This window comes from Phoca vitulina, unplaced genomic scaffold (assembly GCF_004348235.1).
Source record: "Phoca vitulina isolate PV1807 unplaced genomic scaffold, GSC_HSeal_1.0 scaffold21, whole genome shotgun sequence".
Lineage (NCBI taxonomy): Eukaryota > Metazoa > Chordata > Mammalia > Carnivora > Phocidae > Phoca > Phoca vitulina.
In genome coordinates, this window is record NW_022589724.1 from 25,228,436 (window position 1) to 25,253,962 (window position 25,527).

At 47.0% G+C, this 25,527-nt stretch overlaps 1 protein-coding gene across 9 annotated transcripts in view; it reads left to right on the forward strand.

Annotated features, from left to right (window-relative positions):
- The window catches only part of RALGPS1 (Ral GEF with PH domain and SH3 binding motif 1), a 275,705-nt gene that overhangs the window by 71,670 nt on the left and 178,508 nt on the right, over positions 1–25,527 (forward strand). The window contains exons 1-2 of one of the 9 annotated variants that reach the window (XM_032418861.1): positions 13,807–15,068; positions 15,825–15,948. The exons of 6 other annotated variants lie outside the window; for them this stretch is intronic. In XM_032418861.1, coding sequence (XP_032274752.1) covers positions 15,826–15,948 — 123 coding nt within the window. In that variant the 5' untranslated portion in view covers positions 13,807–15,068; position 15,825. Of the gene's footprint in view, positions 1–13,806; positions 15,069–15,734; positions 15,949–25,527 lie in introns of those variants that run through there. 2 more of the 9 variants (XM_032418863.1, XM_032418860.1) reach the window with 2 other exon arrangements.

A 25,527-nucleotide genomic window follows, 5' to 3' on the forward strand; every position in this document is an offset into this window, starting at 1 on the left:
CCTGAGATCATGACCTGAGCCAAAGGCAGATGCTTAACTGACTGAGCCACCCAGGTGCCCCGGCACAGTGTCACATTATAGGATCAATACTTGTCAATACTTAATGAATGAGAGGCAGATAGAAAAGTGTTTCTTTCTATATGGCCCAGAGCTTAAGAGCTTGGGCTCTGGAGTGAGAAGGATTAGGTGTGTATCTGTGTGACCACACTTGTCACTTACTGTCTCTGAGTCTCAGTTTCATTTCTGTATAAAATGGAGATGATAATATAACTACCTAAAAAATTGGACATGAGAACTGAATGAGATTTTTTTCAGCTTCGTTGAGGTGTAATAGTTCTATAACAAACCATGCATAAATAAAGCCAACAATTCGATGAGTTTGAATGTATATATCTGTGAAACCATCATCAAATCAAAGCAGTAAACATACCCATCACCCAGAAGGTTTCCTCATGCTCCTTGCAGTCCCTCTCTCCTTTCCCACACCCTCCACGGTCTTCTTGGAATCAGGTAGAATCAGTTCTTAAAATGTGTTCTTCTGTTTCAAAATTGTCTTGGCTCTTTTAGTCCTTTGCATTTCCATATGAATTTAAAAATCAGCTTGTAGCTTTACAAAAATGCCTGCTGTTGGGACGCCTGGGTGGCTCAGTCAGTTAAGCATCTGCCTTCAGCTCAGGTCATGATCCCAGGGTCCTGGGATCAAGTCCTGCATCCGGCTCCTTGCTCAACAGGGAGCCTGCTTCTCCCTCTTCCTGCCACTCCCCCTGCTTGTGCTCTCTCTCTCTCTCTGACAAATAAGTAAATAAAATCTTTTTAAAAAAATGCCTGCTGTTAATTATGATCACATTCAATCTGTAGATCAATTTGGGGACAGTTGACATCTTAACAATACTGAATCACCTGAACCATGAACACACTGTGTGTATCCACACATTTGGATCTTCTTTAATTTGTTTCAGTAATGTTGTAGTTTTCAGTGTATAGATCTTACACATCTTTTGTCAGATTGATTCCTAAGTGTTGCATTTTCTATGCTGCTGTAAATGTTATTTTATTTAAATTAAATTCCAATTGTTTGTTCCTAGTTTATAGAAATATAGAAATGTTTTAATTGACCTTATATCTTATAACTTTGCTAAACTCACTTATTCTACTAGCTCTTTTGTAGGTTCTGTAGAATTCTCTACACAGATGATTTTTCTGTGAATAACAGTCTTATTTCTTTGTTTCTAAACTGGATGCTTTTATTTCCCTGACTTGCCTTATTCACTGGCCATAGCCTCTAATACAGTGTTGGGTAGAAGTGGTGGGAGCAGGTATCTGGCTTGTTTCTGGTCTTGAGGGAAAAGTTGTCTTTCGTGGTTAAGGATGATGTTAGCTGTTAGCTGCACGTTTTTCATTTGCCGTTTATCAGGTTGAGGATATTCCCTTCTGATCCTAATTTGCTGAGAATTTTTATCTGGAATGGATGTAGGGTTTTATCAAATGCTTTTCCTGCATCTATTGAGATACCGTGATTTTTCTTTTTTAGTCTGTTACTGTGGAGAATTGCATGATTGATTTTTGAATATTAAACTAAACTTGCGTTCCTATGATAAACTCCACTTGGTCATGATGTAGAATCCTTTTTGTATATTGTTGGATTCGATATGCTAAAATTCTGTTAAGAATTTTTGCATCTGTGTTCATGAGGAATATTGGTTTGTATTTTTCTTTTCATGTAAAATGTCTTTTTCTGGTTTTGGTATCAGTGTAATGCTGATCAATCGATCGATCTATCTATCTTTCTGTCTATCTACCTATCTATCTATCTATCTATCTATCTATCTATCTATCTGTCTATCTATCTATCTATCTATGATAGAGTATGTGCACAGGCACAAGCCCATGCGATGGGGGAAGGGGTAGAGGGAGAGGGAGAGGGACAAGCAGATTCCATGCTGAGTGTGGGGCCTAACTCGGGGCTTGATCTCATGACCCTGAGATTCGACTTGAGCTGAAATTAAGAGTCAGAAATTCAGCCGATTGAGCCACCCAGGTGCCCCATGCTGACCTCTTAAACTAGGTTGGGAAGCATTCCTTTCTTTTCATTTTTCCAGTAGAGTTTATGTAGAATTCATATGATTTTTCTTAAATATTTGGTAGATTTGACCAGCAGAGCCATGTGGACCTGGAGTTTTCTTTGTGGAAAGGTTTTCATTTTTTCCTTTTAAATAGACTTATTTATTTATTTATTAAAGATTTTATTTATTTATTTGACAGAGAGAGACACAGTGAGAGAGGGAACACAAGCAGGGGGAGTGGGAGAGGGAGAAGCAGGTTTCCTGCCAAGCAGGGAGCCCGACATGGGGCTCGATCCCAGCACCCTGGGATCATGACCTGAGCCGAAGGCAGACGCTTAACGACTGAGCCACCCAGGCGCCCCTAAATAGACTGTTTTATAGAGCAGTTTTAGGTTCACAGAAAACTGAAGCAGAAAGTACAAAAAGTTCCTACGTATTCCCTGCCCCCACACGCACAGCCTCCCACACTATCAACATCCCCATCAGAGTGGTACATTTGTTACAATTCCTGATTGTAAACGTGTAAAAAAAAAAAAAAAAAGATGAATCATTTTTACCCAAAGCCCATAGTTTACATTAGGGTTCATTCTTGGAGCTGTATATTGTATAGGTTTTGACAAATGCACAATGACATGTATCCACCATTATAGTATCATACACACTTGTTTCACTGCTCTGAAAATGCTCTGTGCTACACCCGTCCATCCCTCCCTCTCCCCCAACCTCTGGCAGTTACTGGTCTTTTTAGTGTCTCCATAGCTTTGCGTTTTCCAGTATGTCATGGAGTTGGAATCAGACAGTTACATAGGCTTCTTTCATTTAGTAATGTATACCTAAGATTCTTCCGTGTCTCTTCATGATGTGATGGCTCATATCTTATTGCTGAATAATGTTCCATCACCTGGAGGTGCCACTGTTTATCCATTTACCTGCCCTAGTGAGGGATATCTAGGTTTTTGTGGGGTTGTAAGTTTTCAATTCCTTTGGACAAGGAGTGCAGTTGAAGATTGTTGTGGAAAATTTTTTAACTATGAATTAAACTTCTCGGGGTGCCTGGGTGGCTCATTCGGTTAAGAGTACCACTCTTGATTTTGGCTCAGGTCATGATCTCAGGGTCATGAGATCGAGCCCCACATTGGGCTCTGCGCTGGGCATGGAGCCTGCTAAAGAGTCTCTCTCTGCCTTTTCCTCCACCCCTCCCCCCATCTCTCTGTCTGTCTGTCTCTCCCCCTCTTAAAAAAATGAATTCAATTTCTCTAATAGATACGGAGTTATTCAGGTAATCTGCTTCTGTTTTTAGTAAGCTTTGTGTTTTTTGAATGAGTTTGTCCATTTTATCTAAGTTAAATTTATTCACATGAAGTATTTAATGATATTCCCTTATCCTTTTAATATCTATAGGATCTGTAATGATTTTCCCTCTCTCATTCCTGGTATGGATAATTTGTGTCTCCTTTCCTTTTTCCTGCTCAGTCTGGCTAAGTTTATCGATTTTATTGATCTCAAAGAGCTTTTAGTTCCATTAATTTTTTTCAATTACTTTTCTGTTTTTTAGTCCATTGATTTCTGTTCTTATTTTTTATTATTTACTTTCTTCTGCTTACTTCGGGTTTAATTTGCTCCTCTAGTTTCTTAAAGTGGAAGCTAAGGTCAATGATTTGCAGCCTTTCTTCATTTTTTTTTTTTTTAAAGATTTTATTTATTTGACAGAGAGAGAGATAGCGAGAGCAGGAACACAAGCAGGGGGAGTGGGAGAGAGAGAAGCAAGCTTCCTGCTGAGTAGGGAGCCTGATGCAGGGCTCAGTCCCAGGACCCTGGAATCATGACCTGAGCCGAAGGCAGACGCTCAACAACTGAGCCGCCCAGGCGCCCCTTTCTTCATTTCTAATGTAGGTGTCTAGTGCCGTAAATTTCCTTCTAAGCATTGTTTTAGCTTCATCCCACACATTCTTACTGTCTTTTAAAGAGATTTTTTAAAGTACATATAGTAAAGTGCATAAGTCTTAAAGATACAACAAAATAAACAGACCACATAACTGCCACTGGATCAAAATATAGAATGCACCGATACCCTGGAAGCCTGTCTCACGCCCTTCCCAGTCACTATTACCCCCAAGTGTAACCTCCACTCTAAATTCTATCACTATCAGTAGTTCAGTCTGTTTTTGTCTTAAATAGAAGCAAAAGCCTCCTTCTTTTGAAAACTTCTTCATTTTGAAAGCTATCTTTTGTGGAAAAAAAGTTATTTTTCTCAAATTATATTAAGGTATCATTCTACTCTGAAAGTGTGTAGGATAGCATAGGATTCCACCACATACATCTGGGTGATGACAGTTTTCACTGTCACTGTGTTCTGTTATATAACGTTTTCCCTGAGAAAGGAATTTATAAAATCATACCTTACCTTTATGACTATGTGCATCTGTTTGCGTTTACATCGATCCTAGCTTAAGTTGGAAAATGTCAAATGAAAGAGTGCAGTGAAGCTTATGTAATCTTTGGTCTTACTTTCATAACCAGAAATTCAGGCTGCAGTGATACAGGATGCTTTGCAGTGATCACATGACGCCTGGAAGTGGGAAGGAGCACCTACCTCCCAAAGCTGCATGGTGGGGTGGGGGAGATGGGGGAAGAAACCTTATTGAGGAGAAGGACGCTTGACTTGGAAAGGCCTGCCATTTTCCAAAAGTTGGACTTACCCAAACATGAAAGCCTTGTTTTGGAACAGCCTTCAAAATTGCCAAAGATGTCACTCCCGACAGGAGAGAACCTGATGAAGCCCCATAACTTGGACCTGGCTGAGCTGAGCTGTGACTCAGAGCAGAGGAAGGAGATTAAAGCAGTTCCTGTGTCAACTGATATCATTTCTAGAAGAGCTGACCTGTCTTCTGGTATTTTGAAGTAGGTCATGGAAAGAATCAGCAGCTGTGCCATTTCTTTTGAAATTCGTTGCACAAACAGTTAATGACAATCTTGGTGCATCCAGCTCCTATTCGTTTCTGTTACCTGTATGTTTTCACCATCCAAAAAGAATTCTTATATTGTGAGCTCCTTTGGGAAACTTCCAAGTCTTCAAGATGGCAATCCGTTTCTTTGCCAAGCTCAATTTTGACTGAAAGGAATATCAAGGCTATCTTGCACGGATGAAGCATCTGCTTTGTCTGGCCACACATCTGGTGTTGCAGCTTTGATGAAGTGAGGAGGCCCACCTGCCACTGTGGCTGGGACTTTCTGTGCCAGTGTTGATGTCAAAAACTGCAGTGGTCCTGAAAGCCTGCTTTGAAAGCCTGCAGTTCTGTCAGTGCTGGGGCCTTGAGTTCCAGCCTCCCCGGGAGGTTTTGCTGTGCAATGGAGCAGAACAGAAAGCTGCTCCCACTACACAAGGAGTTCACTGGCTCTCCAAAGGACAGATCTTGAAGTACTTGACTGAACTTCAAACTGAAGTTCTATTTTTTTTTTCTTTGAAAGTAAAGGAAAACACACAAAACAGAGAAAGAGGAATTCATTCATGACTTGGCTTCCTTACTAGATATTTTTGGCCCTGTGAATGAGGTAAATCAATTCACCACTATAGTTGTTTCTGAAAAATGGGCGGGTTTGGCCATGCTGCCCTCTAGGAGAGGAGACTGGGCTGGGCAAGTCTGTCAACTTTCTGCTGCTGGAAGAAATGTTTGTGCAGCCTGGGAGTGGCAGAGGCATGCTAAGCCCTCAGCAGCAGAAATCTGGAGACACCTGGAAGCGGTGCCCTTCTCTTTGGAAGGCTTCGGCTGCTCAGCCAAACATGCAGAGGGAGTATGGACATAGTCCTTCCTTGGGGACAACCCATCAGTGAAGGAGACCTTTATATTGCTTTCCTCAGTGGCTCGAGAGAAGAGAAAATGATGGGGCATTGATTCAGCTGGAAAACTCGTGGAGAATGGTGCTAGTGCTCAACGTCTGACACTCGCTGACTCTCATCAGTGGGCTTTGGGACTGATGGTCTGGTGGGCCACTGCCTTCCTTTGGGAGTCAGGGTTCTTAGCAGCTGTTGGTAAACAAAAAGTAAAGTTGACCGGATGTCAACGTGTTATGTGTCGAGGAGCATCATGTGTGTTGGATGTCAAGGAATGCTTTACATTATTAACTTTGCAAAGTTCAGTAATATTAATTTTACCTATATTTTTTGAAAGCTTACTATGTGTCAGTCGCTGTTCTAATAATTTTACATAAACTGAACCACTGAATATCCACAATGATTTTATACGGTAGGCACTTTTATTATCTGTGTTTTCAAATGAGAAGACTGAGGCCAGAGAGATTAATTGATGTCCCCAGAGTCATAGGGCTGGTCAGGGGTAGAGCCAGGTGCTGGGGTCAAGGATCCACATGTCAGCCCTTGGTAACTGCCTCTCTTATGCCGGGCTGTGGCAGGGGCCACATTATGGCTCTTGTTTGCCCTTTTGGCACAGTTTGAATTTCTTTTGATTCTTTTCAGGTTGTTGGTATTACTTTTTTATTTTTGCTTGAAAAAATCAGAGAGGGACGCTTAGGTGGCTCGGTTGGTTCAACGTCTGCCTTCAGCTCAGGTCATGGTCTCAGGGTCCTGGGATCGAGCCCCGTGTTGGGCTCTCGGCTCAGTGGGGAGTCTGCTTCTCCCTCTCACTCTTCTGTGCTCTCCCTCTCTCTCTCAAATAAATAAATAAAACCTTAAATAAAAAAAGAAAAAGTCAGAGAGAAATAATCTCTGAAAAGATTTTTCCATTGAGATTTAATGTTAAGATACATTGTGTACAAACTTTCACGATTGTGGTACTCACATTTTACTGGGGAGGGAGCCCATAGCTTTCCTTAGGTTCCAAAGACTCTGAAACTCAGGGGCATGATCACATCCGATGTCTTTGTCTCTCAAATGCTGGGCACAGTGCTGGGCACACAGTATTTGTTCAGTAAATTTTCATTGACTCACTGAATAAAGAGTTGCTGTGCTTAAAGAGTTGAACCTTCACTGTCTGGAAAACTCAGTTTTTCAAATCACTTGACTTCCTGCCAGTTGATAGAGGATACCTCCCATTCAGTCTGCAATTATTACTCAGTGCCTGCTATGGCCAGGTCCTTACCTGGGAGCTAGACATACAAAGGTGAACACATTCGATCCTTAGGTGCTACCCCTGCACAGTGTTTGTAGTCTAGGGAGGGAAGACAGCCTGTTCAATAAGCATGTCAGTAAGGAATAGTAAGGGCCACTGTCGGGGAGTTACATGTGCCACAGGAGCACACAGAAGGGGCAGCCGACTTGGTTTAGGGTGGCAGAGGGGGTTCAGGAAAGCTTGTCTGGACAAATGATCTATGAGCCAAGACCTGAGCAATGATGTGGAGTTGGTCAGGTGAAGGGGAGGAGAAGGAATATTTCTGGCAGAGGGAGCAATAGGTACCAAGGCCTTAGGTGAGAGAGCAAGACAGGGAGGACAAAGGCCTGAAAGAAATGCTGTGCGGGGCTGGGTCATGTGCAGAGAGGCCCGAGCAACCGAGTGGCCAGGAGTCAAGCAGATGATGGGGGTGGTGGGGCACTTGGAGAATGTGGTTTTGTGCGTGTTGAATTTGAGGTGCCCAGCGCCAGAAGGTGCAAGTTGGGGCTATTCTATGGCCCTAATCTGCATGCCCTCTTACAGAATTCTAGGTTCCTAGGGGCTGCTGACCCGGCTCTGTCTATAGGAGGACCCCTAGGCTAATGAATGGGTCTTAGGGGCTGTCATGCCACTGGAGACTCATTAGAGGCCAAAGTGTTCTTGGAAGTTGGGAAAGCAAAACCCCTGAAGGGGCAGCCTTGAGAGAAGTGGCCCTAGTGATCATCAGAGCAGCTGGATGGGGAGATGCCGAGTGGAGAGGAACATCTTGGAAAGGAACCCTCCAGAAAGGAAAGGGAGGAGTCAGGGCTCAAGCACCGTATCTTGGGGGACACTCTGTGGCATACTGGTTAGCAGCACGAGTTATGGTTCGTACAGCTGAATTTGAGATCCTGCCTCCACCACAAACCAGCTGTGTGAATTTGGGCAGGTTCCTTAACATCTCTAAACCTTCATTATCTCATCTGTGAAATAGAGATGACAACAGTACCTACTCCGTAGGGTTCCTGGGAGGGTTTGTGTGATAATGCATTTAAATCCTTCCTTAGCACTCTGGCTGGGACATAATCAGTGCTCAGTACAGGGTTGCTGTTGGTGTTCCTTCTCTTCCTCTTTTTCTTCTTCCTCAGTTGTTGTTGTTATCATCATCACACAGATGTCTCTCTGACATGGATAGAAACTGGTCTTGAATCTTGAATCCCAGTTCTATGGATTTAGGAAGGCCAGAGCTTTCTCTCCATGCAAGTTCCTAGAGGCTTAACTTGTGTCACATACACCAATTCTATGCTGGACCACAGTGATGGGGCAACTCCTGCAAGTTCTCCCGAAGAATCTGCCACACAAGTGCTAGGGAGCCATGGAGACTCGTGGAAAGGGAACCTTGGGAGCCACTCCAATGGCTTTAACAAGCCTTGTAGGCACCACTATTTCTAAAACACCCACTGGCTGTGCCATCATTGTGGGCCGCTTACCTGATCTCGGCCTCTTCTGGCTTTCCCCGCTCTGCATTCCTCTCTCAGGACCATCCATCTTCCTTCCCTGTGCAGAACAGTTCAGATCCCCCAGCACATACAGTCCAGTGTGCATTCTCAAATCCACCAAGGCACTCAGCAGGACGGAGCACCCCCCACCCCCATCCAGCAGGACCACCCTTCATTGATGATTGTGTTGTAAATAGTCTCTCTGGTGGGGGTTAGGGGAAGAGGTCCAACTTCATTATTATTATTTTCTTGATGGTCTTAAATTCTTTGCCCAAGGCCCTAGGGAAAGAAGAGTTGGCAGGCGAAATCTACTGAAGGAGTTGGGTTGGGAGCATGGACTTTGGTATATAGCCTACCTAGGTTGTAACCTTGGCCTTACCACTTCCTGCTGGGTAGCCTCATGCAGTTCACTTCACTTCTCTGAGTCCCTGAGCCTCAGGGTTCAGGCTAGCTTTCCCTTCTTGAAACCTTCATACCCTAGAGCAAAAGTCCCCCAGGGTGCCTGTGGGACAAGATACTCACTTAACCTCCACCCTTCCCATTCTCTGAAAGATTAGCCCACAGCCCTGATTTTGTTGAAATTTAACTGCTAACCCCTCTAGAGGGAAGCAGGAAAGCAAAACTGTACATCGGGAGTGTCAGCAGATTCTAGAATCTCTCAGAAGTCATGTCCCTGGTCTATGGTTCCTGAGTCCTGACTCTCCTAAGGAGGTCCCCAGACTCCTGTTTGATTGGTGTCCCTGAGAGAAGGGCTGTCCAAGCCTTGGCCTCCATCAGGCCTTCCCATCCCTTCCTTGCCCCTTTCTTCATTGAGACCATCCAGGCTGATGGGCTGAGAACAGAACAGGGGGAGGCCAGGTAAGTCAGGATGTTTTTAGTTTCAAGTAGCAGAACACAGCTCAAGCCAGCTTGACAAAAGGGGAATTTGCTGTAAGCCTCCAGGGGTGTCTCATGGAACCTGGAAGTGGAGAGAAGCTGGACTCTGGGCCTGGAAGTCTGGTCAGAGTCTAGTCTTTCATCTTCTCTGCCCTTCCTCCTTTCTTTTTCTCGGGGCTTCCGCTGGCTTCCTCTGACCCTTCCCTACCAGCAAGGGGGGCACAACATGGCTGCCCAGGGCTCCTGAGCCCTAGATACTGACATTTTTCTCTTTCCCTCCTTCTAGATTCCGAATCCATACATAAGGAATTATGAATGGCCCAGTGGGGGTCAGGTTTATATCACTGGAGGTGATAATGCCTGTGATGGGGTTGAGGACAAGTTGCAGTTCCCAGAATGGTCAAGAGCTGGGCAGACACCCCCCAAAATGCGAGTCATGGGGAACCAGTGTCTTTCGGTGTCCCCTTGTCCTAATATGTCATTTGTTTCTTGGGGGCCTTCTGGTTCTGACCAGTCTGTTCCTGTCAGTGCCTTTCATGCTCATATTGTGCAGGTTTCTGAACAGAGAAGGGGGGGCGGGGCCTGGGGAGGAGTTGGTTGAATGAGTGATGACTCCTACAAATTAATGGCTCTGAATTGTCCATGTTTAGACAGACTTTGCTTGGACACAGCTTAGGTCAGATGTGGGGACACTTGGCCATTAGGAAGTGAGCTTCACATAGCTATTTGGGGTCAAGAAAGATCCACAGGAGCTCATTCTGCACTTTAGAACTCCTCTTGTGGTCTCTGATGTGTGCCTCCTCGAGAAATGAGGGTCGGCCTCCAGTCAGGGCCACATGGGTTCCGTAGAGGCTCCCCCAGACCTCCTCTGGATGGAAGGAGTCCCAGAGCCACCGTGGTCCCTTCCTCCCGGGTGGTCATGGCAGTGTGGCTGGGATGGGGCGCCGCCTTGGCTGGGCAATGAGGGGGTCTGCCCTGGTGGCTGAGCCTGTGTGTGGTGGTCCTAGACTGAAAACCTATGTTTTATGGAAGTACCTTTCCTCTAGACACTTAGAATTTAGTAGGGTGTATTAGACAAATTATATGTTTAACTGGAAAAATCTAACTGCATTTTAAATCCTTTCTTTATATCTAGCTGGTATTTAAAAAGCCATTTTGGTAACTTCTGACTGGGTTTGTACCTTAGGCAATTGAGACAGTTAGGCTGACTCTCTTTCCCACCCCAAGATGTAAAAAAAATAAATACCGTTTAATGGGATTTTGCATGCCAAGGTTTAGGCTGTGAATGTAAGAGCATAAAAATGGGTTTGTATGTAAAGGGAAGGTTAACAAGCCATCCCCCTCAACCCCCAGCCTCCCTCTCAAAGAGTGGTCCTGGCAGCCCCTTCCTGCCTGTAAATACTCGGGATTGCCTCATTGGCATGTCAGCACGGGGGGAGAAGAAGCCAGATGATTTTATGATCCATAAATGCAAGCACCAGACGTGCTCCGAAATTCATTAGTGTTTGCCTGTCATTACAAATAGCCTGTGTTGTTTGCCTTCTGACTAGACGGGCGGACAGGCAGGGCCCAACTGCTGGGGCATGGAGGGCTGCGAAGCCCCAACTCTCTGGGGAAGTGGGAGTTTAAAGCAAGCTTTTAATTTATGGCTGAAGATTGTTTCTTGCTCTTGAGTGTAGGTCTTGAAAGTTTAGATGTAGATCGACTTTTCCTTCAGTGGAAAATATGAGGTTCTTGGATAAAACCTACTCATAAAATGAGCTGTGATCTCTTGTTTTTTTTCCTTTTCCTCCCCTCTGCATTGTGGATAAACTTTTTGGAGAGGGCAAGCTCTCAAAATGTTATGCCCGGGCCCATCCCTGTGCGGCAGATTCGCACTGTCCCTCCCCAGCCCTGCCCCACTTTGCAGGGCACAGCCCTGCTCCTCAGCTGCCCTTCCCTCCTCTTGGCCAGCCCCTGCTGCAGTGTCCCCACGGTCCATTTCAGACCCCAGGTGACCCCTGGAGGTGATGGTGAGGCTGTGGGAGGTGCCAGGCCGCTGCTCTCTGACGTGGAGGTGGCCAGAGCAGGACCGGGCGGGCCCAGCGGCAGAGCTGAGTCTGCGTGGTGTCTGGAGAAAAGCTGCTGTGCAAGGGAGCCATGTGTCTGAGGTCTCTGAGTGGGGTTGTAGATTTGAATGTCGTCAGAAGAGATGTTCTTCCAAACAACCTTCCTGTGGCTGGCTGAGGCGTCCCTGGGGCCTGCTTGGGCTAGTGGGTTCCATGCTTATTGTTCAGTTGTCTAGCACTTACCGCACGTGAGGCTCCCTGCCTGGTGTCCTCAGGGACCGCAGGATGAATGAGGAGTCCCTGGTCTAATGGGAAAGGTAGGGAATTTCTATAAGTAATTATAAGGGCCACACTAAAGGGGATAGACTAAGTGCTGTCTGGGAGGGGAGCCAATACTTGTAGCTGGGGCAGTGGGCAAAGCATCCTGGAGGGGGTCCTCTTCATTCGTGGCCTGCAGGAATTGGTAGGATTTGGACACAAGATCAGGAGAAAGGGCATTCCAGGGAGAAGGAGCAGCTTGAACACAGGTAAAGCCATTGGGAAGAAAGTGACTACGTGCAGGGACCATAGCAGGTTAGCTTGGCTAGACTGAAGGAGAGGGGAAGGACGTGTAGAAAGTTAGACTAGCGGGAGGGGGCCCCAGTATGGAGGCTTTGAATGCCATGCCCAGGGTTCTTGGGACTTGGTCAGTAGGCTGGCAGAGCTGTGCTTCCTTCAAAAAGCTGAATAAGCAGCAACCAAAGTCCGGTAGACCCTTTAGCCACAGCATGCCCCAAACCAGACCTTTGATTCTTTCCCTGGAACCCTGCTGTTGTCCTGACCCAGTCAGGCCAGAACCGTGGCGCTGTCATGGGCGACTTCCCTCTCTCTCACATTCTCTGCTCCTAGCCAGCCCCTGCACCCGTCTCCCCACCTTCCACCTCTCTCCCCAGTGCTGCTTCCCAGCTTCGGGCTGCCCTCTTGCCGCCGCCTCCTCAGTTCGGAGGACAGCTCTATACCCGTGTCTGCCCCATCCTACTCTACTGCCCACCCTGCAGTTTTCAAACCTCTTCCACATCACTGAGCTTCTTCAGAAACTTCCATTGGTTTCCCCTTAGGATCAGTCCCACGTCTGTAAGATGGGAGTACAGGCCATGTGAGACCCGGCTCGTCCCTTCCCAGCCTTCCTCCCAGCCCTCCCCACCCACTCCTCTGCTTCAGACCTGCTTTAGCTTCCGCCCTGGTGCTCGGATTTACCACCAGGCCTGTGCACCTGCTGTTCTCTGCTGGGTACGCTGCCCTCCATGATAGTCCTCTCTGTTACTGACTCAGTGTGAGTCCCTGCTCGTCAGCTAAGCCAGCTCCTGGTACACTGTGGTCGCACTCTGATCTTGTCCTTAGGTGCCTCGTAACACGTTCATAATCAATGTCTGTCCTCTCTACTGGAAGGCAAATGCCTGTTCAACGCTCGGTCCCCAAGCCTTGCACGGTGCCTGGCACAGAGGAGGCATTGGGTGAAACTGGCTGGGTATTACTGATTAGATGGGGACTGGGGACAGCGTCGAGAAGCTGTCCGAAGCCACGGTCTCACTCCCGTCTTATAAAAGGTGGTTTCATGCCATCAGAGGCTTGCTTGTGGCTCTAGTGTCTGGAAGGTTTCCTCACACTTAATGTGAATAAGTATCCCTGTATGGATCAAACGTTTGAAAGGTTGGTTTTTCCTTTTAGCCTTTCAGGAGAGGAAACAGCGTTTCTGAAAGAGCCGTTCCTCCCGGTCTCCTTGTGCAGCAGCCGTCTGTGGTCACCATCAGACGGCTGGAGTGTCAGAACAGCCCAGCACTGCTGTAACACATCGCCTGTGTCGCCTTGCTGGGATTTATCAAAGTCTTGGTTTGTTTCCCGAAATCCTGCTCTGTCCAGGGGCTTCAAGCTGCTGTGATCAAAAAGCAAGTTACCGTGGGTGGGGGAGAAAAGACTATTTCAGTGTGATGGTTTGAAAAAAAAATCTCAAATGATAGAACACTCACCCTTGGCCCCTTCTGCCGTCAGCCTGGCGCCGCAGGGAGCTGGGCGGGGGATATCCTGAGGGCCGGGACAGCCTCGGGCTCCTGTGCCACCTCCAGGGTCATCATTCTCTACAGTAGCCTCCCCCACCCCCATCAGCCTTTTTTTCGAATGAAGCCTATCCAGCCCCTGTCCCTGTCTGGTTATCTTAGCTCATACCTCAGTCTCCCTCTGGGACCTTTTTGTATTAAAAGCTCAGGCTCTGGTGTCTGCTGTTTGCTATCTAGATGAACTTGCATAAATTATTTCATCTCTGTGAGCCTCAGGTGGTTTATCTATAAAATGGAGTAGTAAAAACTATAAGTATAGCATAGGGAATGTAGTCAGTAATATTGTAATAACATTGTATGGTGACAGATGGTGACTACCCTTACCGTAGTAATGGATACTTGAGTAACGTGTAGAAGGTGTAGAATCGTCTATCCCTGTGTTATACACCTGAAACTAATATCACATTATATGTCAACTACAGTAATAAAAAAAGAAAAATATACATGAAATTATTTTAGTAATGACAAAAAAACATCGCACAATTCTGCAGAGCTCAAAATATTGTCTTCTTGATAGGGTGCTAGTAAGGAGCTGCTTCTATTGCTGTCTGAAAAAAGGGGGCATAGAAAACTCTAAGCATATAAAAATATTTTGTTTTGCAAAGAAATTTGTCTTATATTCAAGTATACCTGGTTAAACACTGCCTGGAGAACATTAAAAAATGTTACTTCGTGGTCTGGCTTTGAGGTTAAACAAAATAAAGTAGATAAAAGTACATTGTCCACTACCTAGGAAGTAGGAAACAGGGAGTACCTGCTAGTTAGTGCTCTTCCCTCCCTGTCTTTTTCATGTTGTAACGCCCCATAGTGCCATCTACTTTGTAGATCCTCAGTCAGTATTATTCAAAATGTTAGGGGAAGATCGTGGTAACAATGCTTGGCCAGGCTTAGAGTATGGTGGTTAAGTGTCTGGGTTTTGGAGTCATGCAGACCCGATCTGAATCGCAGTTTTGTCATTTATTTACTGTGTGACCTTGGACAAGTTAGTTACCCTCTCTGAATCTCATTTTTCCTCATGTGTAAACTGGGGGCAATAAAAGCCCTTCCAGGGCACCTGGCTGCCTGAGTCGGTGGAGCGTGCAACTCTTGATCTCGGGATCATGAATTCGAGCCCAGCACTGGGTGTAGAGATGAATTAAAAAATAATAGCCCTTCCCAACGGATGCCATCGTGCAGGATTATGGGACACGCTGTAAGAAAAGTATTTAGCCTAGTGCCTGGTACACACACACACAACAGGCTGTTCACTACCATTGTTATTGCTGTTTTATTTCTGTTATTCTCAGGCTGGGAACAGGACTGAGCTTGTCTGGAAGGACCCTGCTTGCCTTGCAAAATGAGGAGGAGCCATGAGGCCAGTGGTTGGTTATCTCAGTGTGTTCCCACTGTGTTCTCTTCCTGTCTGGTGAGAGTCGGGGCCACACGATTTGGGTCTCAGCCTCCCCAGATGGGTCCTAGGTGTTAGGTGGCCAGGGTTGCTTCCTCCATGTCCGACCAGCCAGTCGTGAGCGCTCCTAACGTGCAGATCTTCAGAGACCTGCCTTTTGTCAGGAGCATGGAAAACGTGTGGGATGCTTCATGTGTGCTACCCATTTGTTTCTCCCTGTCCTGAGTTCTTGTCCTGCCTCGCACAGCTCAAGGTCCGTCTCTTCCTCCCTGCTCCGCCTGGGTGCACCTCTCGCCCGCCGCACTCCACCTCCAGAGACGGCCTGCAGTTGAACCCTTGTGCTTTGGAATGCCTTTTTCTGTCTTTTCCCTCTTTTCTTTCCTTCTTCCTCTGCTTCTTCCTCTCCTCCCCTCCCCTCCCTTTTCCCTCTCCCCTTTCTCTTGCTTTCTCCCCTTCTGTCTTTCTGGAACCTGAGTTTGCACTGGTCATTTCTGTTTTTTTCTGCTCATGAGCCCCCATCTGCCCCCGGCCCGCTTCCCCCACAGCTGTTTCCTATCTCCTGCCTCACCACATTGTCATGTCCACTCCGTCCCTGTGGGGCCTAGAGCCTCCTACCCCTTCATAACTGCCTCTCAGACTCAGCCTCTTCACACCCCCTCAAGACACTTGGAGAAGGAAAACCGCTGCAGTCACACAGTCTCCAGAGGCAGGTCTTACTTAATAGTGTTTTTATATAAAGCCAGACATGTGGCCTCTACTTTTCTTTGCTCATAGAATGGGAGAACTGGGAGGAACTTACAGACCATCCGGTGCCACTGGATTTTACAGACAGGAAACCGAGCCCGCACAGAGGATAGGACTGGCCCAGAGTCTCCAAGGGGGCTCAGGCACAGCTGAGGTTAGAACCCAGCACTCCTGACTTAGGGAGTCCCCATAAAAGCATGACATTGCCCGTATGAACTGCATGTGTCTTTCTCCATCCTTTTTGAGTTTATGTCATTCCATCTGTAACCCGAGTCCTTCTAACAGCTGTGGCTGGACCTACCTAACCTCTTAGTGACAAGCTCCAGCTCCCTTTGGGGGGACAGGGAGTGGAGGTGGGGACAGACCTTATGTAATGGGGACATAAAGAACCTGGGTCAGTCATGTGCAGGTTCATCACCCCTCAGTCTTCCTGCTCGTCTTGGGCTGACCTTGCTCTCTGGTTCTGAGCTGACTTGTCTTGGCTCCCCACCTCATCCTGGCCCCACTGATGGGGCTTCTTGGCTTGTCTTCCATTCTCCTGCCCTGACCCCTCCTTTTCAATGAGTATACCTTATATATATATATATATTTTTTGAGACAGAGAGAGAAAGAACGAGCGAGCAGGGTGGGGATGGGGAGGGGCAGAGGGAGAGAGAGAATCTCAAGCAGGCTCCAGGGCTCAGCGTGGAGCCTGACACAGGGCTCGATCTCATGACCCTGAGATCATGACCTGAGCTGAAATACTTAACTGATTGAGTCACCCAGGGACCCCAGTATACCTTATGTTTTAATGTCGTGCCTTTGTACATTGGTGAGAACTCTGTTGTCCAAAATGGTGGCTGCATGTGGCTCTTGGCACTTGAAATGTGGCTAGTCCAAAGTGTAAAAAACCAGATTTCAAAGACTTAGTACACTAAAAGAATCAAACTATCTCATCACTAATTTGTCATATTTTATATTGATTGCAGGTCAGAACGATAGTATTTTGGATATATTGAGTTAAATAAAATAATCTCACCCATACCCCCCCCCCCTTTAATGTGGCCATTAGAACATTTAAAATACATGGTTTGTGTGATATTTCTGTTGACCAGTGCTGGGCCTTCCTCAACCAGGGATCCATGAGAAAGTCAAGCTTAATGCCTGAAGGTCCATCGTAGGTAATGAACTTACCATCCTGATGAGAATGAAGAAAGCCACTCAAATCATCTTTTGTTGTTCTGTGATTCAGACAAAGAACCTCCATGTACCACCTGTTGTTTCTCATTGTAACTCAAATTCCAGCGGTCTTTCTCTTCTCTTCACTATAATGATGGCTGTTGGCTTGAGATACATATTACTAAGCTTCTAAGAAGTTTGAGTTTTTTCTTCTTAAAGATTTATTTATTTATTTGAGAGAGAGGAAGAGAGAGGAAGTGCGTGTGAGTGGGGGGAGGGGCAGAGGGAGAGGGAGAGAGAGAATCTCAAGTGGACTTTGCGCCCAGCACGGAGCCTGACGCAGAACTCCATCTCACGACCCTGAGATCATGACCCTGAGCTACTTAACCGCTGGGAGCCACCCAGGCCCCCCTGTTTTTTTTTTTTTTTTTTAAATCTCAAATGGAATGTTGCATTTTGCTAATTACCTTTCAGTATCTGAGAGAATTGTACCACATTTTTTTCTTTGATTTATTGATATGCTGCTATTATGTTAATAATCTTCAAAATATTAGCTTATTCTTGTATTTCTTAGACAGACTTGCCAGGTCATATGGGGTCATTCTTTTCCCCCTTGTTCCGTATTTGTTAGGTATCAGGGTTTGGGGCTTCTTCCCATTACTTTTTGTGCTCTGGAATAAATTATTTAGCATAAGAATTAGGTGTTCTTTAAAAGTCTGAGAGGACTCACTGGTAAAATCATGTGGCCCTGGAACCTCTGAGTTAACTTTTCCAGTTTCCGACGTGGTGTTTAGCATACTCACCAGACATAGAAAAGTTTTAGTTGGCCAATAAATGGAAGGCAGTGCGAAGTCTAGGTCCGAACCTGTGTCTTCCCGTGAAGGAGGTACTTCCAGAAATTTCATTTTGTGTTCCCAGCAGTGTTCACGGTGACCCTGTGGCATGTGAAGATCAAGAATGGGAAGGATTCGATTGTGCCGAAAAATGTGATTCCCGAATTCAGACTGAAAACAGTCTGAACAGCAGATGAGATGTTGCGGAAAACCAAAGCAGAGTGACAGGACAAGCTAAAATTTCCTTCTAGAACTCAGAGGGAAACCCACAAGGGACAATGAGGATGACTTGTTTCCAGGAGGTGTAGTGCCTGTCGCAGGAACTCTGCAAAGGGAGGGACGGGGGATGTGAGGAAGTGTAGTGAGGACGACAGCAGGCTGCGGAGCCACAGACACGGCAGAAGCTCGGTTTCCGAGGGAGCAAGCAAGCGTGTGTGCACGTGTGTGTGGCCCTGCGCTGTGCGTGGGCCGTGGCCACCGCCCTGCAGGCAGAGGCGTTCTGTGGCTCAGCGTCCAGGCTTGTGAGACTGACAGACTTGGGTTTGAGTCTTGCCTCTCACGCTGACCATATATGAGGATTTGAGCAAATTGCTTAACATTTCCAACTAGGTTTCCCTTTCTTCATCTGCAAAATGGGGCAGTAACAGTACTTACCTCCTGGGCTGCTTGTGAGGATTCACTGAGCAGTGGACAAGCAGATGGACAGTAATTGACGTACGTGGCACTTAGTAAGCACTCAGCAAGTATTAGTTGTTCTTATTGTCCTTATTATTGACCAAGTGTAAACTCTAGTTTTCTCTGGGTTTTAGGTTAATGGATAGTTTACATTTTCTTCTACGGACTGTCTGTGTTGTCCAGGTTTTCTGTCATGAACATTTACTGGGTCCCTAATCAAAAAAGCCAAAGTGTATTGTTTTTTAAAAGCCAACATCTGAATGCTATTACTTGGAAAAAGCATTTCCCAAGAATATGGAGAAAGGGAATCGAGCACAGTCCCTAGCGTAAGAGTGGAAAAGGAACGGGTGGCCCCGCGGGCCTTGTATCGGGCTTGGGAACCCGGGCGAGCTGAGCTGCCGGTAGCTGCTCTCCATTCTGTTCACTGGGGCCCTTTCTCTGTCACGTGGACGGGGGCTGTTCACAGGGCTGCCGCTGGCTTCGTTGACAGCTGGTTCTAATTGTGCACAGCCACGCAGTACTGGGGCTGGAGAGGGAATGTTTTGCGAAATTTGCATTGTCTTCATGACCCTTAATCTACATGTGTCCTAAGCAGACGGTGGTTTGAGGAGTTGATGAAACAGTAGTGCTTGTGAGTTGTTATTCTATAGAAATTCGTTGGACTGAAAGCTGAGAAAGATGAAATACTTGTACTCATTCAATGATCTCTGCCCCCCAGACACATACTCTGATGCCAAAGAAGGTGCCCATTTGCCTCCAGTGATTCTTTCCTCCTCTTGTGATTTGTCCAGCCAGGGTTCTGAGGCCTTCTGGAGGCCCTCATGTTCATTTCTCCTGGGGCCCTGCCTCCCTCCCGTCTCCATACACACATAGTCCCTTGCAGGTGTTTATTTCAAATTACTAAAGTGAATTGCCCTCCCGTGAGAACACTATACCCCGTGTATGAGATTATAGTACAGACTAGACTCTAGTCTAGCAGAAGAGCACTCGATGTGTTTACATCCACTCTGCCACTCTCTTGCTCATGTTATCAGGGCAATAAAACCTAATATGTGCGTGAGGCTCTGGGAGCTACCTCTGCCCAGTCCCTCCATTGCCTTCCCACCCCACTTGATAAAATAAAATCCATTCCTTAACTTGCCCTCCAGGCTGGGCTATGACCTGGCCTCCCACCCCCCAACCTGCTTCCTTTGTCACCACTTCTCCTCCCACTGCTCCACTCCAGCCACATTGGCCACCTTGCTGTTCTCAGCCCAGCTTCTGCTTTGGTCTGATCCTTCATACCGTCCACTTCTCCTCGAGGCTGGGAGCCTGCTGGAGTAGTCCCCCGTGAGGCCTGCAGCTCTGTCCTGGCTTTGGGGAGGACAGGCTTACGCTACCGATATCACTGACTGCGGGTGTGGCCTGGGTAAATTAATTCACCTACTTGTTATGTGGCTTTTCATTTAGAAACTGGAGGTGATAGCAGTCGCACCTGCTTTGAGGGTCCTGTGAGGATGACATGAGATGGCACGTGCCAAGTGTTAGCACAGTTCCTGGCACAAAGTTGGTAGTTAGTAAATCTTGCTTTTGCTTCTCTAGCTGGGCCTTGGCCCTCATCCCAGGCATAGTTGGGAGTCCTACTGCTCAGGGACTGCTCTTCTGGGTGTCATCCCCATCAGACTCCAGGATGTCTCCTGGCCTGGATCATCTGCCCCTGCTCCCACCTGCTCTATGCTGCCCCTTTCCCTGAGCATTATTTTATTTATTTAAGAAACACATTGAAAGTACTTACAATGTGTCAGACAGTGTGCTAAGCAGTGAACAAATATCATCTCATTTACTCTTATAATTACTCTGTGAGAGAGGCGATATCATTGCCAGTTTTCAGATGAGCAGGGCCAGGCCCTGGGAGTGGAAGTGACTTGCCCAGGATCCCAGAGCCAATTGGTTGCAGGTCAGCCCCAGTCCCTCTGACTCCTTAACTGCTGGGTCCGTGGTCTCTCTCTTTTTGACCCTGTGCCCTCCCAGTTCACTCCTGAGACCAGAGCCAGCCTCACTGCTGGGTTTCAGGTGGGAGGTCCCCATGGAGGATATGTCATTCCTACCTTCAGCTCCAGAACCCCCACTTCCACACCAGGAGCATGTGGATGTCACACACCTTGGCTACTATGGCTTCCTTGAGGGTGATAAGGCCTGATAGTCCCTGAAGGACATGGCAGTCACTCTGTTATTTGCCTGTTCTTAACCGTGTCACCAGAGTCTAGGCCCTAAAATGCCTTACTCCTTGGTCAGACCCCACCCCCTACCCCGAAACTGGCACTGTACCCCCTGACTGCCTCGGTGGATCATCCCCCACTGGGATGTTTTTAGAGCTCCTTTGACTAAGTGTGATTGTCCCACCAATTCTTCTGAAGATTGTTCCGGATATTAGAATGGGAGGAATGGAGAGAAACATGGAGGGTGGAGGAGGGAGCAAAATAGTAATGTGGGGCCCTTGGCGGGTGGCAGCCTGGTGGTACTCTGTGAAGTCAGATTTAGTGACCTTTCCTTAAAGTGATGCATGTTCAATGAGGACATGTTTTAGGAACGTGATTTGGAAAAGATTGCAGTCAGAATCAAGCACATGTGTGGAAGGGCCATGTGTTGGCACCAACTTCCTGTGGTCTAGATCCTGTGGGGCCTTCAGGGAGGACTTGTCCTGCTCCCCAGGTCTCCTCTTTCAAGGCCTTACCTCACTGACCCCAGACATGGTCTGACTCCCAAACCCCTGTGTACAAAGCTGGCAGCTTGTGGAGGTGTTCCTGGCAGCGTGGCCCCAAGAAGCTTGCAAGGGGAGCTGAAAGCAGTGTTGACCCTTGCTGTCACCTAGGAATGCTTGCATTAAGAAAAAGTTGTTTTTGGGGTGCCTGGGTGGCTCAGTCGTTAAGCGCCTGCCTTCAGCTCAGGTCATGATCCCAGGGTCCTGGGATTGAGCCCCACATCAGGCTCCCTGCTCAGCGGGACGCCTGCTTCTCCCTCTCCCACTCCCCCTGCTTGTGTTCCCTCTCTCACTGTGTCTCTCTCTGTCAAATAAATAAAATCTTTTAAAAAAAAAAAAAAAGAAAGAAAGAAAAAGTTGTTTTTGTATCGGTTAGAAATTTTTTCCCAGTTTCTTTGTAATAAACATTCTCCTTCGACTGTCAGAACGAGTGTCTAAATGACTCTCACGCCGTTACATTTTTTTATTTGAGGCAGCTGGTCAGGCTCCTTTGGGTTCTGGGCCCACTGACGTTGAGGACCCTGTGGGGTACCAATGAGGGTGTGGCCAGGAGGTGGCTGAATATCCTGGCCTGGGGCTCAGGAGAGAAACCCAGGCGGTGGATGTGGGTTTCCGGGGAGGAGTATGGACATGGAGCTGTACAGAAGAAGACCGTGCACAGATTTAAGTGGAAGTGGGGGAAAGTGCCAGAACAGAAAAAAGCAACCAGAAAAAAGGACCAAGAATGGTGGTCATGAGATGCGAGAAGACAACAAGAGACCACAGTGCTGAAGGGCAAGGACAGGGAGCGGGAAGCAGGGGGCGGCTGCCCGGCCAGGAGGCTGTCACCCGGAGAGGACAGAGCAGTGTCAGTGGAGTAGGGGCAGGGAAGGAGGTGGAGAGCAAAGTGGTACTGACAGCCCCTTGAGGAAATTCATTGGGAAGGAGAAGAAAAAGATGGAGCCGGAGGAGCTGGAGGCCTGCAAAAGATGTCCTTCATCGTAACTGTCCTTGTTGTTGTTACCATCCTATTACTATTCTTCATGGAGAGGAAGGGGGTGAAGGTGCAGGCTTCTGGGCAGGGGAGGGGATGGGACCCAGTGCCCAGGAGGAGAGCAGACCCCCTGGAGGAAAGGGTCTCTCTTCCATTGAAGCTGAGGAAGGGAGAGGACACAGTTGAATTTGCACATTTGGTGGCAGAAAGTTTTCTTCTCACAGCTTCTATTTTGTCCCTGAGGAAGCCAGGGAGCATCCACATGACAGAGGAGAGGCCCCGGAGGAAGCTGGCAAAGGACTGCAGGCTCGTACTCTTCTTTCACATCCAGTTGACCTCAGCAGAGAACTCAGAGCCAAGGACAGACTGGGCGAGATCAGGGCCCCGGTGCCCTCGGGAGGAGGCATGTGGCACCCCAGGGCCTGCTGAGTGGCTCACCAGCGATGCGGGGCCACCAGTCTCAGCCCAGCCCCTTGTCTCCTTCTAGAACCAGCCCTGTCTCCTCTGGTCAGTTTTAACTTAATTACACTCAGATCGGTTCCATAGCATAGACTTTTTTTAGGCATTAGTGACTGGAAGAGTTTTGTTCTATTACTTCACATTTTCCAAACCCACTTCACACAGATGGAATCTCTTGTAATCCTATAAGGCCAAACACAGAAGAGGAAGAGGGCCAAGGAGGTTGGGCCCGGGACTTGTTTTAGTGCAGATAGAATGGTCTTATTTCTTTTGACATCCTGATAAATCTTTCTGCCCTGAATTTGGGAGATTTCAACACTGAGGAACACTCGTACTCCATTCATTCAACACATGCTGCTTGCCATCTGCTGTGAGCCGAACCTGGGCCCTACATGTCACCTCCTCTGCCACGCTCTACCTCTTTCAGTTCTGCCACCAGTCTGTGGAGATGATTTCGGTGTCCCTGTTTCATCAGCAACGAAACCAGCTCCGGCAGAGGTTAACTTGGCTGGGCTGGGATTCAGAGCAGGGTCTTTTGGCTCTCAAGGCCTTTGCTCCATCCATTTCATCAGAGAACCCCTCAAACATAATGTTTTACTCTTGAGGCTTTAATTTTTAATGTTATATGTCTCTCAGTATAAAAGGTTCTTTAGGGAATTGTCAAAACCTAAGAAGTGTACAAACAATTTATGAATCAGGGTCTTAGAAATGTTCCAATCAAATAAATGGAGGGCAGGTGTATTGAGTTCTTGCTTTGGTTCCTGCGTGCATGACATCAGCAAAGTGAGAGAGAAACAGTATTAGATTTTGTTAATAATTTAAGATCCCAATGAGAGCATGGTGTAGGGGATAGAAGAGGGTGTTTGGAGCTCTCGCTGAGTCTGACAGCAATGGGACCCTTGGGAGGGGAAGGGAGATAAACTTTACTGAGTACTTGTTCTGTGCTATGTGCTCTGCATGTCTTAATCTCATTTAATCGTCATGTTGAGCTTCATAGATAAATAAGGTGTCATACCCATTTTAAGATGTGAAAATTGAGGGGTGCCTGGTGGCTCAGTCATTAAGTGGCTGCCTTCGGCTCAGGTCATGATCCCAGGGTCCTGGGATCGAGTCCCACATTGGGCTCCCTGCTCAGTGGGAAGCCTGCTTCTCCCTCTCCCACTCCCCCTGCTTGTGTTCCTGCTCTCTGTCTCTGTCTCTGTCAAATAAATAAATAAAATCTTTTAATAAATAAATAAATAAATAAATAAAATCTTAAAAAAAAAAAAAAAGATGTGAAAATTGAGATTCTGAGAAGATGGTGTCCCAGAAGATCACGCAGCTGGTGTGTGGAGGCCAGGATGGGGCTGGGTCTGTCTAATAATAAATAAGATTATAGACTCTTAATTAAATGTGTACATGTAATTAAAATGTGTGCATGCATGCACACACATACATGTATATAACTTTTGCTGTTTATTAAAGAATTCGGGAAAAAAACAGAAGGAGCAACTATCAGCCAGAAACTGGGCAACAACCATGCCCCAGACCTTGATTGCCAGGTTTATGAATTCTCTTTTCTATCTGATTATAACCCATAGCTTTCCAGGACTGGTTTTGGGATCCAAAGAGGAAGGAGGCTCTTGTTCTCGCAATTAAACTTGGAAAGGGCAGTGATACACATTTGCAAAAACAATTGAAGCATATGTTCTAAAGGGGAGAAGTCGGTGTAACTGAGGCAGGTCGAATACACATTTTCAGAATGGGAAGAATCATGGTAAACAGGTAAATCCTACGTCTCAAAGAGGTTCACGCTTACTTTTGAAAAGAAATAGGGTCACGGTTTTCCTTCAAGAGGACGAATCCTGAACCCTTCCTCTTTGCTAAACAGAGGCGGTGAGAGTGGCGCGAGATGACAGGAGGCGTGCGGAGGCTCTTGCTGAATGGCAGCACTAGTTAGCGGCCTTGTCATGGCTATTACTTGGGGTCTGCACTGAAGGGTCAGGGATGGTCGCGTTTCCCGTGTGGGTGACCGGGAGGAGAATGGTGCATTTGCAGAAGGGAGGCAGCCGGAGGAGGAGCTGTGTGCATGGCCCTGGCTTGGGGGCCGGGCGCTCTCAGGTCCAGGCCATCGGCTCTTGTATCCTGAGCTGTCCATTGCCTCCAGCCAGGCTTCACACAGTGCCCGCCTGTCTGTGGCTTATAGTTGGGTCCCGAGAAGCATTCGAAGGGTATAGCACTTTGGGCACAGCTGCTCAGCCAACAGGTTTTGTCTCTGGCCACTCCCACTGCCCTCCCTGACTTCCTAGTGGACCCCCGTTCCAGCTGGTGGGCAGCTGGCTCTCACTAACGATCTTATTAAAGTTCCAGATGTGTGGCAAAAAAAATGTTGTTAATAATAGCAAGGCCTGATATGAATTAAAAGGAGGGCTTGTAACTCAGAGGTAGAGAACTTTAATCTGCCTCTTTTCTTCCATTCTTTGCCAGGGCTCCCAAGCCACAAGCTGAGCATGCTGGGCAGTGGGTAGTGGGTTTTCCCTGGTTCTCTTATGCACCCCAAGTCATCCTGGTAGAGTGCTCCTGTTAGCTCCCTTGGGTAGGAACCAGCCTCACTGATAGGTAAAATTTAGGTAATTTGATGATTCAGGTTGTAACATGAAACCTGCTAGAAAAGAAGATGTTAAAGACAACCTCTCCTTCTGCTCCCCTGTTGCTTGTACGAGATAGAGGAGGGGCCGACTTCGGAAAGCCATGTGAGGTAGTTCCAGAAGCTTCTCTGACTGCAGTGGGCTTGGGCCAGGATATTCTCTGATTCCAGGAATAGAGGAATGGCCAATGAGCTCTGAGATCCTTTAGCCATATTTTAACTTTAAGTTCACCAGGGGGGATAAATCCAGCTACCTAACACATGCCCTC